The 15,801-nt window shown below is 46.0% G+C and overlaps 1 protein-coding gene across 2 annotated transcripts in view; it reads right to left on the bottom strand.

Moving 5' to 3' along the window:
• CACNA1E (calcium voltage-gated channel subunit alpha1 E) overlaps positions 1 to 15,801 on the bottom strand; it is a 464,222-nt gene that overhangs the window by 211,749 nt on the left and 236,672 nt on the right. For both annotated transcript variants that reach the window (XM_084851293.1, XM_084851292.1), the window contains one exon: positions 4,338 to 4,441. In XM_084851293.1, coding sequence (XP_084707419.1) covers positions 4,338 to 4,441 — 104 coding nt within the window. The remainder of the gene's footprint in view (positions 1 to 4,337; positions 4,442 to 15,801) is intronic.

Raw genomic sequence — 15,801 nt, 5'->3', positions numbered from 1 at the left:
CATATGCTCTAAGCTTCTGACAGCATTTCAGAACATGCCTGCTTGGCCACATGGCTCGTTGCCATGGAGATCAGAAGCTCCACATCTTTTCAAGCCTGGACTGATGGTTTGCATTAAACTCCCATTTCCTCAGAGGAAAAAAATTAAAAGGTTACAGTGCTACCAACTATATACAAATACACACAAGTAGCATTATCTGAATCTCATTCACTCAGGTCTTACCCACGCAATCATTCACCCCCACAGCCATTACCTAAACTCTCCCTTCAGCAGCTGCTCTGTTTTCTTTCACAAGCCAAGCCAAGACTTACACCAGTGGTTCTCAAATTGTAGGGGTGGATGGGTGGGGAGCATTGAGGGATGTAAAATACCTGGAAGGAGGGCTCAAACCCCAAGGAGTGACTGGATCCTGGAGGCAGGTGAGACCTTCTACCGCTCACCAGCCAAGACATGGGTATTGTTGAATGCTTTCCTAGCACAGGACTTTCTCACTGGTCCACCCTAGATTTGTGTGTGTGTGTGTGGGGGTGACTGTACCCTCCGTATCTCAACTTCTCAACACAATTTGAGAAGAATGACATTCAGGAAGAGCTGCTTCTTCAATCGAATAAAGGCTCCTTCGGGGGCGGGGGGTTAGGATGTGGTCTTTGAGTTGTCATGTTTTCTTTTTCATGTAATGCTAGTGATAGATTAATGCCCTGATCCATCGATCTATATGCAAGGATCCCTGCATAGTCACCTGTGGAACCATATGGTTGATGCTCGGCTTTGGAGTGGAGCAGTGCTCAAATTACAGCAAAAAAGACAGGGGTTAGGGGTTAGTTAATGATATCCACAAACCCCACCCACTGACTCCCCCTAATTTTAGCCAAAGCCAAACCATGCCTCCTCAAAACAGTAGCTCAGGGGGCCATCGCAAAAAGGTAAAGAGGCCAGAAGTTTAGAAGGGGGCCCCCAAGCTCAAAGAATTTGGGAAACATTACCTTATACATATTCCATAGTCTTGTACAAGGTAAGGTTGGGCAGCTGCCTCAGGTAGTAAAATGGCAGCAGAGCAGGAAACAGACAGATATGGTAAAATCCATTGGGAAGCTCTTCTTTGCAAGCTCCATTGAACTGAACTTAAGCCCCTCATATTAGTGTGTGTGTGCATGCGCATGCATGCGTGTGCGTGTGTGGGGTGGGGAGAGGGAGAGATTTGTGTTGTGCTGGCTCTGATCTCCATGAACTTCCAAATAAAACGGATTTCACAGTTATTCCCCATCCAGTTTATTTCTCCACATGATGATATCATAGCATTGTACTCTTAATGAATCCAATGTAAATACCACCTCCTGGTTCCACAGTCACAGTCACTAACCATTCTTGGCACCCCAACTTTATCATACCCTTTGACATTCTTGGAAAGATGGAACAGGCACTCATCCCGTAGGGAAGGGTGAGGCGGCCCTCCTCAGAATTTGGAGTACAATTAAAAGTAGAAAATGGTCAATTATTTAATTTATTATGTCTCAAGTGCCAAAATATTTTGGGCTAGCAGAAATATGTGCCGCATCTAGATGAATAATAGTAATAAGAATCACTCAATGGGCTTGAGCCTCTTGGACCTTAACAGATCTGTTGTAAGGAGATGTGGGGTGCCATGCATTGTGGCATCTCCACATATCCTGAGCATTCTCACACAAGGAGAAGAGTCAGTAAGCCATGGAATGGAGGCAAAAAAAGGAGAGGCACAGTTGCATGTGTGGACCACAGCAGAGCATAAGTTACCCATAGCGAGCGATCAGAAGAGACAGGGCAACACACTCCATTTCTCTTCCCCAAATTCCATAACATTTGAGGGATCTCCCATATAGGAACGCCCCCCTCCTTGCCAGTGCATTGGCTAGCAGGTCTTCAGCCTCACTCTAGGCCAATGCCAGTAAGTTAGAACTTGAAGCAAACCAAAGACAGCCATGCCAGTGTCGAGGAGAGTGCTGACTTGCCCTATATGTATCCCTGAATACCTGGGGGCTTTGAGGTCAGACTAGGGCTGTAGCCTCTGAGATGTGTTATGGAATGCAGTCCACTGCCACCGCACATGGATAAGAGAGTACCTCAGGCCTGCAATATCCTGCTGCTGATTGCTGTGGTAATGTGGAGCAGAATTTGAAATAGAGCTAGAAGAGTGGCAGGGAGAGCAATCCTATGGCCGCTAGACAGTGTCTAGACAGCCATAGGATTTTTTGGTTTCTGGGAACTGAGCTCGGAGTCAGGGCTCTGAGCTTGGCTCCCAGACACCACACTCCCTGCCCCTCCCCCGCCACCTTGTAGGTGGCACGGTTCTTTCCTGGCTTGGCACTCATAACCGCAGTGCGGAGCAGGCGAAAAGGGGGCATTCCTGGAGGCGGGGAAGAGAGGAGGCTACGGAAGCGTTGTTACAACGTTTCCTATGCACTGTCCGGCCTCCCCCGCCCCACAGTCCCCAGCCAGATAGCCAAAATTGGCTGTCTAGCCAAAAACGAAGGGCAGCCAGAGCGCAAAGGAGAGGATCCCCTCTGTGCGTCACCCGCCCTGCATTGGATAGTCGGCCGCCTCCAAGTTCAGGGGCAGCTGACTATCCCCATAGGATTGCACCCTTAAAACATAAGAACCACCATGCTGGATAAAAACAAAGGCCTGTCTGGTCCAGCATTCTGTTCCCACAGTGGACAACCAGATGCTTATGGAAAGCCCACAAGCAGGATGCAAGTAGGACAGCATCTACACACTTGTGTTCCCCAACAACTGGTATTTAGAGGCATATTGCCTCTGATAGTAGAGGTAATATACAGCCAGCATGGGTATATTGGCTATCAATGATCCTGCATTGATAGCCTTATGGTCCATTGTCCCAACTCTCTCCTGACCTGCCACACCTCCTTGAGCTTGGGTCCATTTTAGGAAAAGACTTAACGTAGCAGCAGTGGTTTAAGATCCAGCCCTGGAAGACAGCAAACTGAATCTAAGGATGTTTATTCAGAACACAGGGGCTGGAATCCAGTCAAGGCCTGAGAAGTACCTTAGTGGACAGGAAAGGCAAGCTTCTCATGCCTTCTGGGCCTCCAGAACTGAAGGACCTGAGTTACAATCCTTTGGGAACCAGCACCTGACACCCAGGCAACTCATACCAACTATCAACTACAACAGGAAGTGTCTGGTGGCACCTTAAAATGATTAGAGACACAATCCTATGCATGTTTAGACAGAAAAATGTCCAACAACTCTCAGCATGCATAGGATTGCGCCTTAAGAGATTTATTGTAACATCACAGCTTTTGTGGCCTACAGTCTACTTTGTCAGATGCAAGGGGGCACTATCTAATCCATGAAAGCTTATACTATAATAAATCTGTTAGTCTTTAATTTACTACAATATTCTTTGTTTTGGTTTTTCTGCAACAGACTAACACAGCTACTTCTCTGAAAGATATTGTTTTTTGTTTGTTCTTTGCTTCTTGTTTTTCACATGGTCTTTCCAGGTTATTGTTATCAGACAACTGGTGCATGATCATTAACTTCATCAGCAATTATATAATCCTGCTTTACAAACCTGCTTTACAAACCACAACTCCAAAGTGCAACAGATATTCTTAAAATCACATTGTCAAAAGGTCTATTGGTGCTAAGCCAGGCCTATACCTGTTCCAAAATCGAATAAACAAACCCAATTCCGTTGCAATGTCTCTGTTGCATTATTCCTTTTCTCCCATAAATGCTTCTAAGCTGTGATTTTATTCATTATCATACAATTCCATATTTTTGCCTGCATTGTTTGAGAGATGGTAGGGCAGATTTCCAACCTTTTGCCAATAATATACATGCCTCAGTTAGCATGCAAGTAACCATTACAGTACGTTCTTTCTTTACATGTCTATCTATTATTGCCTTTAACAAAATAACTTGAGGTGTCAGTGGGATAGCATAACCTATTATCTCTCTAATTCCTTGCACAATATCTAAATAACAAATATTTTTAACTTGGTATGTGCAAATGTTCCACTCTCTCTTCTACATCTCCAACATAAATTTGATAAATTGGAGTACATTCTTACCAGTCTAACTGGCATATAATACCATTTATATAATAATTTGTAGACGTTTTCCTTCAATGCCACATCCAGCTATTGTTAATTGACCCTTTTACTAGCTCTCTCACTTATATTATATTATGATAGCCATTATAACTAACCAGGTTCAGGAACTGACAGATAGGCAGACAGCAAGGGTTGAGATAAAGAATTCCTAATAAATAAGACTTGTCAACATTTTCTGTTTGAAATCTTCTCTAATCAAAGAGAAAGAAGTCATCTGCTTACCCAGAAAGCACTCCCAGGACAAGGTTGAGAACAAAGAATGATCCGATGATGATGAGGGGAATGAAGTACAGCCAGTTCCAGGTGGCTCCTAAGGCATCATTGGTCTGAATGAACAAAAAAAAAGAAAAGAAAAATGAAGCAAAGAGTTACAACACATTCGGCCTCTCTGTAAGTTCTGAGGTCCTGGTTATTATATGCCTGTGACCTGGCCTCTAATGCGACATTAATTGCAATGTTTATTAGCATTGCCTGCTGCTTTCTTCTTGCCCATTTGTGCAGGATCAGAGGCACACCTGAAAGCAAACAACATCAGCCTTAGCAAAAGAACCCACATAGCAAAAACCAAGGAGCCAAGATGAAGGGCATTTCCAATGAGTGGCTCTGAAATGTTGGGAGCCTATGCTCAATGACATTGGGTTGTTTAGTTCAAGCTGCAGATACTTCAGCAATTAAAATGAGGATGCCTAGGCTGTCCATCCACATTGTCACATCTGAATCTGTCAAGCATGGGCTGACGTAAGAGGCCAGGGTTTGAGGTCATGATGACAGGTGGGATGCTTATGACCTTTTGACCATGGACTGCCATGTTCGTTTTTTCTGGCCTGCATTTTTTGCAAGCTCACACAGAGCATAATGTTTTCATGAGTAATTGCGTGTTGCTATTTATGCCTACAAAATTGAATTATTTCATTCTAGCTAAAATTCAGAGAAGCAGAACAGAGGGGAAGAAAGATATCAGCTGCCCAGTGAAGTACAAGCCATAGAGCAAGAACCTGACAGCTTAAAAGGCTTTGGGCAAGATTTCTCAAGATGGTAATATGGTTATTTATTGCCTTTTAATAAGGCCCTGCCCTCTCTCCCCTTCCCAGACTGCTTTTGTCCTCTTGGCAGGTAGTCTGTCCATGACATTGGACAGCACAGTGATGCAGCAGAACGTGACTGTCTGAGGGATGCAGCATCAATCTTCTTGGAACGAACAGCTTTTTTCTTTTTTGCTTTCCTTAATGCTAATTAAGCCCTCATCTTTGTCTGACTCATCAGTACAGCATTTACAAATGGACCAGTGTAGGAGCTGAATTCAAGCCTCTTAAAAGAAGTAATCTCCAAAGACCTAGCAGAGCAAGAATGATTATTCTTAAAGTAGCTAGAATCCTTGGCTTGTGGCATGATTGATGGCCCTGAAACTGCTACTGGGTCATTTTCCAATAGCTCCGTATCTGGCTACCATTTATTTCTATTGTGAGGCAACCCAAATGTGGACCCCACTTCTTCCCATCCCACAACAGCGAAACAGTTAGCTGGAAACAGCACAATTGATGTTACATTCAGGTAAGAGGGGAGAAAGGCACAGTATGAAAAGTTGGAGGAGGGACAGATATGGTGGAGGTGGAAAACAGATCAACTCCCAATCCCATATCCAGGTTAGCCAAATAACCAAAGCAGGCCCCAATCCCATGTTTTAGCAACAGATCCACAACACCACTCTGCCCTGAAGCAATCTTAGGTGGCCTCACCTCTCCGTCTGGCTCACCCAGGAGCCTTACAAAGAGCCCTCATGTGGACAGAAGCCTCCAGTTGGCTGTAGCAGCCATTGGTGCTGCTGACAGATGATACAGTGAGTCAGAAAGCCTGGGCCCAACTCTTGTCACCGTTCATTTCCTCCCGCTCTTTCAACTCCTGGTAGCAAAGGCAGAACTGAAGGCATGGTTGGGCACCTACTGAGGACCCACACCCCAGCAGGGGCCCACTGACAAAAGCCCCTTGGCGTTGCTCCTCCTCTTCACCATGGCAACCTGCTTGTTCACCTGTCACTTGCACTGGCCCAGACAACAGTGGTGGTGAGAAGGAGGAGCAGTAGATACCACAGCCTGCTTGCCCCCTGGCTCTCTGCCTGTCATGCAAGCAAGTAGCAGCAATTATGAGAAAGAGCAGGAGCAGCTGGTGACAATGCTGGTGAGAAGGCAGACTCACTGAGCGAGGGGAGCCATTGAGGGTGTCTCGCCCAAGGGCCCTCAAAAACCTGCAGCTGGCACTGAGCAAAGGGATTCTTCTTTGAGAACCAAGTAGGGACAAAGAAGTTGCTGCTGCTCTGTGACTTTCTTCTTTCTCTCTGGCGCTGTAAGAACTCCATGGCACTGTTGGTTGGGTGAGCAAATGGGCAGGCAAATAAAGGGCTCTCCAGCTGACTGGAGCACCCATCAGAATCACTGTTGCTACAGCAATCCTGAGGCTTATGGCCACGTGGTGGTTCTTCTTAGGCCTCCTCCGCGAACTAAGCCTCAGTTTAACCTACACCACAGGGTTGCTGTGGAACTAAAATACCACTATGACTCCACAGAAGGAGAACAGGACACAAATATAATAAAAACATGCCACCAACCCAACTTCTAAACTGCATATCAGTTCTTTCAAGCACTTTCTTGCTCTGTCACCTGTGTTATCTCTGGCTTTTCTCCTGTTATACTCTAGTTCTGAAAGTGACACACAAATAATGGGGGGGGGGATCATGACAGACGGTGAAAACAGATTGGAGGCAGCTGCACACCTGCACTGGGAAAGCAATCTCAGTTGCCAGCGATTTGAGACCCAGCGTGGTAGCAATGTTTTCTCTGATGGTGGACTTGCTTAACTGGGGGCAGTGCCTCCTCCTCCTTACGTAAATAGTCGCACATGGCAATTATCACATTATTCCTCAGAAGGGAGTGCAGGAAGGAAGAGGAGGAGGAGGAGGAGAAGTGGTTAGATGTAAAGCCTGTTTCTGCATGTGCTCCCCTGGGACATGAAGCTCCAGCAGTCCAACCCAAAGCTGCCTGTCTTTGTAGAGGTATAAAACAGAGGAGTTCTGGGCCCAAAGCAGTGCCACTGCCAGGCTGGGCTGCGGGTGGCTATGCCCAAATCCAGATCTGGACTCCAACTGAGCGTCTCTGAAGTCAGCTGGTAGGAACACAGCAGGCTAAAGTTATTGCTCTGTTGACCAGGCAAGGACAGAAAATGAGGCTCCTCCTAGTATTTCTGCAGGGCTGACCAATCCAGAGGCTTCATACTGCCTGCCAACTGCAGGGGTTAATGTTATACACTCCCCCTGTGCCCAAAGAGGGCTCTGAAGGCTCAGCACACCAATCCCAAAGATTTCTGTTTTCCTGCTAGCCATCACTGAGCGATCATCAAAGATTTACTATGCACCTTAATGATTTGGATTGTTGTTGTTCAGTCGTTCAGTCGTGTCCGACTCTTCATGACCCCATGGACCATAGCACGCCAGGCCTTCCTGTCCTGCGCTCTCTCCCGGAGCGTGCTCAAGTTCATATCCATTGCATCGGTGATGCTATCTAGCCATCTCATCCTCTGCCGTCCCCTTCTCCTTTTGCCTTCAGTCTTTCCCAGCATCAGGGTCTTTTCCAGGGAGTTTTCTCTTCGCATTAGGTGGCCAAAATATTTCAGTTCAGCTTCAGTATCTGTCCTTCCAATGAGCAGTCAGGGTTGATTTCCTTTAAGATGGACTGATTTCACCTCCTTGCGGTCCAGGGGACTCGTAAGAGACTTCTCCAGCACCACAGTTCGAAAGCATCCATTCTTCGGCGCTCAGCCTTCCTTATAGTCCAGCTCTCACAGCCATACGTTGCTACTGGGAAAACCATAGCTTTGATGAGATGGACCTTTGTCGGCAAGGTGATGTCTCTGCTTCTTACTATGCTGTCTAGGTTTGCCATATCTGTCTCGTGTGCACAGCAGCAGTTGATTTTTTCTTTATTGATATCTGACATTTAGCAGTCTATACTTGACAACTGACATGCAGTAGCACTCCGTATTTGCTGGTATCTGACATGTAGTAATCAATATTTGACATCTGACAGGTCCCTACATTTGAAATCCCAATAAATGACTTGAAATAGACTTTAGTAAATGTTACAACAATTTTATTCTTTTGTTTAACCAACCTCATCAGGTGAGCTTGGATCAAATTTTGATTGGAGCGGGGAGGGGGGTTGTTTGTTGAACTGACATCAGAATCCAAATTTGAAAAATCAGACAATTTCAACATTTGGCCAAGTGTCATTTCAACTCTAGGATATGGCCTCTGATGTGGACCCAGTAGCTTGAGCACTTGCACATGACAAATGTTTGGTCAAAGGAGCATTTATTTATTCCCCTGCTGAAATAAAATATGACTAATTGGCTCAACAGTGGAGCCACTTCTGCTTTCTCGCTGTCTGAGAGAGCTGGCTTTGCCAGAGAGTAGCAAGCATCCAAGCACTATAAGAAGATTTGTACTGTTACTATTTGGTTTTCAAAAGATCCTGGAATACGAAGCACTGGACACCATTAGGAAAACTGTGGGCCATTAAGCCAATCAAAAAAAGAATATTTCAATTTAGCAGTTGCTTCTTAAGGTATTATGCACCCCCTGGGGTTTTAGTCATCCAACCTGATGGTGCTCAGGAGATGATTATATGCAATTTCTATGGGATTATCACTTAGTAGTGCTAATCCCAGCAAAGGCATTCCATCTGAAAGAACTCAAAAAAACTTCACAAGTAGTCACGCAAGGATTATGTCCCTTATTTCACACCTGAGTGAAATAAGTGGGTGTCTGCAGGAATTTTTTTTGGGGGGGGGGGGCAAAGCTACACAGCAGTTTGTGGTTGTAATTCACAAGCACAGCATGCGCCACTACAACACACCTGTGCACTTTTCCTTGTGTGTTCTTTTTGTTGCTTAGTATCACATTACATTTAGAAGCCTAAGCAACAGAGTAGTAGAAGATCCTGGGAACTGAACAGCACTAATGCAGAAGAGTGTTATATTCAACACATCATGTCATCATGAACTCCAACAAAACTTTATTTGGAGTGAGGGATAAAGAAAACACCCACCTAGGAACAAGAGAGAAAAAAACCCAAATGCACAAACACAGTACAACTGTCTTAAGGATATTGTATGTTATATTTCATGGCATTACTGCCCTTATCATAACACTGATAACTTCACATGACTCGGCCTAGGATGATTTCCTTCATCTTGGAAACACTGGTGAGCACTCTCTACAGCTGCCTTCCCCAACCTGGTGCCCTCCAGATGTTTTGGACTACAACTCCCAATATTCTGGACCAACTGGCTATTCTGTCTGGGGCTGATGGGAGATGAAGTTCAAAACATCTGAAGGGCACCAGGTTGGGGAAGGCAGCTGTAGAGAGTAGCAATGGAGAATGTGGGGAGTGTCTTTAGCAGTGGGAGGAGAAATAAGCATGCTTGATTAGGTTTTAGGGTTCTAGAGAAGCCTGGACTACTCACTTTATTCACAGGTCGGTCCTGTGGCTCCGGAACCACTGGAGCGTTCTAAGGCCTCCTGTGAGGCTTTGGCAAGGCACTTTGCAGATAAAATTGATCAGATTAGGTTTGTTACTCTGCACACTGTGGATACAGTTAGTGAGCAAGAGGCGGCCTGTGGCAAACCGGTTTTGTGGGATCGGTTCCAGCTTCTTCCTCCTGATGAAGTGGATAAGGTGCTTTCATCTGTAAGGCCGACCACCTGCTTACTTGATCCTTGCCCATCTTGGCTCATTATGAGCTGCAGAGAGAGACTGGGTGAGGGGATCAAGGCGGTGGTGAATGCCTCCCTTGAGGAGGGAGTAATGCCATCAGCCCTCAAGGAGGCAGTGATAAGACCGCTCTTAAAGAAGCCCTCCTTGGATCCTCAAGTTCTGAACAACTTTCGCCCAGTCTCAAATCTGCCATTTTGGGGCAAGGTGATTGAGCGGGTGGTGGCGGTGCAGTTGAAGGCACACTTGGAAGAAACTGATTATCTAGACCCATTTCAGTTGGGCTTCAGGCCTGGGCATGGGACAGAAACGGCCTTGGTCGCCTTGGTGGATGATATGAGGAGGGCTCTGGATAGGGGTGAATGCTCCTTCCTTGTTCTCCTTGACCTCTCAGCGGCTTTTGATACCGTTGACCACGGTATCCTCCTGGACCGCCTGGAGGGGTTGGGCATTGGAGACACTGTATTGCGGTGGTTCCGGTCCTTTCTCTCCGGCAGGTACCAGAGGGCAGCACTAGGACAGGAGGTTTCGGACCCGTGGCCACTTACTTGTGGGGTGCCACAGGGTTCCATCCTCTCCCCGATGCTATTTAACATCTATGTGAAGCCGCTGGGGGCTATCATCAGGAGGTTTGGGGTGCAGTGTTATCAATATGCGGATGACACGCAGCTCTGCCTCTCATTCAAATCTTCACCAAGGTTGGCCGTAGAATCCCTGTCCAAATGTCAGGAGACGGTGAGTGGCTGGATGGGGAGGAATAGGCTGAAGCTGAACCCTGACAAGACCAAGGTACTTTTGGTGGGAGACAAGAGGAGGCTGGGGGATGTTGACCTGGTGTTGAATGGGGTACGGCTACCCTTGAAAGACCAGGTCCGCAGCCTGGGGGTCATTTTGGACTCCCAGCTGTCCATGGAGGCTCAGGTGTCAGCTCTGAGCCGGACAGCGCTGTATCAACTCCATCTGATACGGCGGCTGCGCCCCTTCCTTCCCGACCATCTGCTCCCATCGGTAGTACATGCCCTGGTCTCCTCTCATTTAGAAAACTGTAATGCGCTCTACGTGGGGTTACCCTTGAAGACGGTTCGGAAGCTGCAGCTGGTACAGAACGCGGCGGCTCGCCTGATTAAAGGCAGCCACCAGCAAAATCACATCACTCCAGTGCTGAAGGAGTTGCACTGGTTACCAGTTGTTTTCCGGGCCAAATTCAAGGTGTTGGTTTTGACCTTTAAAACCCTATATGGTTCCGGCCCAGCCTATCTTAAGGAGCGCCTCCAGCAACACCAGACAGGCCGCTTAACAAGATCAGCCTCAGATGGCCTTCTCTCTGTCCCATCAGCCAGGACAGCTAGACTGGTGGGGACGAGGGAGAGGGCCTTTTCTGTGGTGGCCCCCACTCTGTGGAACTCCCTCCCTAGGGAACTCCGTCATGCCCCCTCTTTAATGAGCTTCCGTCGTGCATTAAAAACGTGGTTGTTCAGGCAGGCATTTGGGGTGGGTTAGGGTATTTTAAAAAAATTTTTATGGTAGAACTTTATTGTTTTAAATTGTTTTATGGTGTGTTGTACATCGCCCAGAGTGGCTGGGTGACCAGCCAGATGGGCGATTAATAAATTTAATAATAAATAAATAAATAAATTATTTCCCACATTGTTATCACCCACTTTTTACATTAAATACAATGCAACTTTTGCATGGCGTGAAATTTGAACTACAGCAATGTTCTTTTGGAACTGCATATTTTTCCCCTTGAACTGTACATTTTGTGTATGGTTGCACTTAAAAAAGAAAAAAAAAGCCCTGATAGCATCAGAGAACAAGTCTACCATTTCTGGTAGATCAAGACTGGAAAAGGTCAGTTTACATTCCAATTCCAAAGAAGGGCAATGCCAAAGACTGTTCAAACTACCGTACAATTGCGCTCATTTCACATGCCAGCAAGGTGATGCTCAAAATCCTACAAGCTAGGCTTCAGCAGTATGTGAACCGAGAACTACCAGAAGTACAAGCGGGGTTTCGAAGAGGCAGAGGAACTAGAGATCAAATCGCCAACATTGGCTGGATCATGGAGAAAGCAAGAGAATTCCAGAAAAACGTCTATTTCTGCTTCATTGACTACGCTAAAGCCTTTGATTGTGTGGATCACAACAAACTGTGGCAAATTCTTAAAGAGATGGGAGTACCAGACCACCTTACCTGTCTCCTGAGAAACCTGTATGAGGGTCAAGAAGCAACAGTAAGAACCGGACATGGAACAACCGATCGGTTTAAAATTGGGAAAGGAGTACGACAAGGCTGCATATTGTCGCCCTGCTTATTTAACTTATATGCAGAGTACATCATGAGAAATGCCGGGTTGGATGAATCACAGGTCGGAATTAAGATTGCCAGGAGAATTATCAACAACCTCAGATACGCAGACGATACCACCCTAATGGCAGAAAGCAAAGAGGATCTCAAGAGCCTCTTGTTGAGGGTGAAAGTGGAGAGTGCAAAAGCTGGTTTGAAACTCAACATTAAAAAAACGAAGATCATGGCATCTGGCCCCATCACTTCCTGGCATAGAGAAGGGGAAGAAATGGAAGCAGTGACAGATTTTATTTTCTTGGGCTCCAAGATCACCGCAGATGGTGACTGTAGCCATGAAATTAAAAGACGCTTGCTCCTTGGGAGGAAAGCTATGGCAAACCTAGACACCATAGTAAGAAGCAGAGACATCACTTTGCCAACAAAGATTCGTGTAATCAAAGCTATGGTTTTCCCAGTAGCAACGTATGGCTGTGAGAGCTGGACTATAAGGAAGGCTGAGCGCCGAAGAATGGATGCTTTCGAACTGTGGTGCTGGAGAAGTCTCTTACGAGTCCCCTGGACTGTAAGGAGGTCAAATCAGTCCATCCTAAAGGAAATCAACCCTGAGTGCTCATTGGAAGGACAGATACTGAAGCTGAAGCTGAAATATTTTGGCCACCTAATGCGAAGAGAAAACTCCCTGGAAAAGACCCTGATGCTGGGAAAGACTGAAGGCAAAAGGAGAAGGGGACGGCAGAGGATGAGATAGCTAGATAGCATCACCGATGCAATGAATATGAATTTGAGCACACTCCGGGAAAGAGCGGAGGACAGAAAGGCCTGGCGTGCAATGGTCCATGGGGTCACGAACAGTCGGACACGACTTAACAACTGAACAACAACAAGGACTGGGCACCTAGTCTACCAAGAGAGGTAGATTGAGCCACTGAGAAATTTCTATACCAGGTCTACCCCACTGTTGTTTTTCAGTGGGTAGACCTGGTGTCCAAACCATGTCTTCCCACCCACAGCTGAAACCCTCAGTTCTTTCCATGACTCCCTTCACCCCTGTAATGGCCCTTTGGGCCAAAGGCCATTACAGGGTTGAAAGACATGGTTAATATTGGGGTCGGGGGTGACTTGCTCAGTTTGCAGCCTGCTGCTAGGCTCTGCTCTACAAGCAACACACAATAGATTCAGGTACCTTCACAAGAGGTTTATTTATTTCTATAATACATAAGAAACACTAACGTCTGTGCAGCTGCATAGAATACTGTCTCAGAGCTCCAAGGCCAACACTAAGAGAGAGATGGGGAGAGGCTCCACATGGGCCTCTTGCAAGAGCTAAAAATGGCTGGTTGTCATAGAGCTCTCTCTCTCTCTCTCTCTCACACACACACACACACACACACACGGTTCTAAACCTTCATAAATTGCACTGCTGCTACAATCAGTTCCACAGCCCCATGTGCATTTCCCTAAAACACCAACAACACTGGACTACACTGCAAAGTTGTCATACACTACTTTAACACACACCCCTCCGCAAAATGGGAATAACAACACTGGGTTACTTTGCTAGACTTGTGTTACACACACTTTCTCAGCTACAGCCCTGCCTCCTGCAATATGGGTATAATAATGATGAACTTTATATGCATGCATTGTCAGGGTAATTTTTAAAATGTTTATAAACTCAGAACAAATATTAACAAGACCTGAGTTAGAAAGATCATGAACTTTGCTGATACCTCTTATTTTTTGGAAGACATATTACTGCCCAACCCAGCTACAGGAAATTCCTGGATTTCTATTTTTTTACGAGGTTGTACTTACTTCTTAACTGGGAAGACCCCCAAACGGCTTAACACACCCAGAAGAGTTAACACACCCAAATAGTGGGTGTGTTGATAATTGGTGTGACTTCTTTCATTGGCTAAAAACACTAGAAGGTGGGAGCAGGCAAGTTTCTCACAAACTGAAGAGGCAGAATAGTGGCTGCTAGCTTGGGCTCTACAAGGGCTAGAGACTTGCTTTTTTCTCCCTTTTAATTGAAAGTTGGGAATCTGGAGATTATGGCTCATCCCCAGGGGGTCAATTGCCCCTCTTTTCTCTTTCCTGTGGATGTATGGATGAGCCGCTGTTGCCCCTCTCAGAATGACATCGTGACTGGATTTGGGGGGGGGGGCACTTGCATCCCCTTGCCCCTATGAGCGGATGCTCATGCTAAGAATACTGTCAGCAAAATTAAATAGAGCTACCTGAGAGCACTGATGTTGTGCTTCTTTTACTTAGTGAAGTTCCAACTATATCAGGAGTGGGATAACTCCAGGGTGGACTAGGAGCCGGGAGATCCAGGTTCTAGTCCCCACTCGGCCATGGAAGTTCAATGGGTGACTTTGGGCCAGTCACAGACTCTCAGCCCAACCTACCTCACAGGGTTGTTGTTGTGAGGATAAAATGGAGAGGAGGATTATGCATGCTGCCTTGGGTTCCTTGCAAGAGGAAAAAAGGCGGAATATAAATGCAATAAATAAATAAGGCCTCCAGGCCAAATAAATTCATCTTCCTATGCTATTGCTGTATTGCCCTCATTTAAAGTTATATCCGGTGCCGTGGTGGCTTAGTGGTTAAGACGCTGAACTGCAGACCGGAAGGTCGGCAGGACAGCAGTTCGAGACCCGAGTGCCGCGTGACGGAGTGAGCTCCTGTCTTCAGTCCCAGCTCCTGCCAACCTAGCAGTTCAAAAGCAAGAAATTGCAAGTAGATAAATAGGTACTGCTTTGGCGGGAAAGGTAACAGCGTTCCGTGCACCTTGGTGTTCAGTCATGCCGGCCACATGACCACGGAAGTGTCTTCGGACAGCACTGGCTCTTCGGCTTAGAAATGGAGATGAGCACTACACCCTAGATTCGGACACGACTGGCTGGGGGCACCTTTACCTTTAAAGTTATATCCATGGGAGCACTTTCTCCCATCCCCTTAGATCTGGATGTAAAGTCTGTTCTGCCTCTTCTCTTCAGTATAAATGAGATCAACTTGGGCACTGAGCAGGGCATTTTGGGGGGTGGCCCCCACATTCTGGAATTCTCTGCCAACAGAGGCTGACCGGGTTACTCCCTGCCCTCATTATAGAGCCAAATGAAAAATATTTTTACGCCAAAAGGCTTTTTAGGATTCTAGACATTTTGCTCATTTGCTGACAGGAGATTTAGCTGGAGATTTATAAAGTATTTATTGTCGGTTGTGGTAACGTTTTGTTTAGAGGTTTGGTTTTTGTGGGTTTTTCTATTTGGTCCAGACCTCATCAGTGGGCTGCGCCCCTTAAAAGACCTGGACTGGCTGAATATGTAGGAGTTTAGCAAGAGGAGCAGAACAAATGCAGTAACTTCTCAGTTTACACCACAGAAATCCAAAAGTGTAATACCACATTCTGGGAGATTATATATACATGTAATAAGAAAAGAAGTGGAATATAAAACAGGATTTAAACCCTGTTTAAGGGGATGATTGGTAAAACCTAGGATGAGTCAAAAATTAGTCTAACATATCTATACAAATACTGTACAGCAGCAGTACCTGTGAGAGTCTTGCTATTAAAATGCCAAATTCTCACTGGACAGATAAACTGCTTCAGC

The sequence above is a fragment of the Heloderma suspectum genome, chromosome 4 (assembly GCF_057233095.1).
Source record: "Heloderma suspectum isolate Gila_16-S chromosome 4, 16-S_ref, whole genome shotgun sequence".
Taxonomy (NCBI): domain Eukaryota; kingdom Metazoa; phylum Chordata; class Lepidosauria; order Squamata; family Helodermatidae; genus Heloderma; species Heloderma suspectum.
This window is presented reverse-complemented; position numbering and strand designations above follow the sequence as displayed.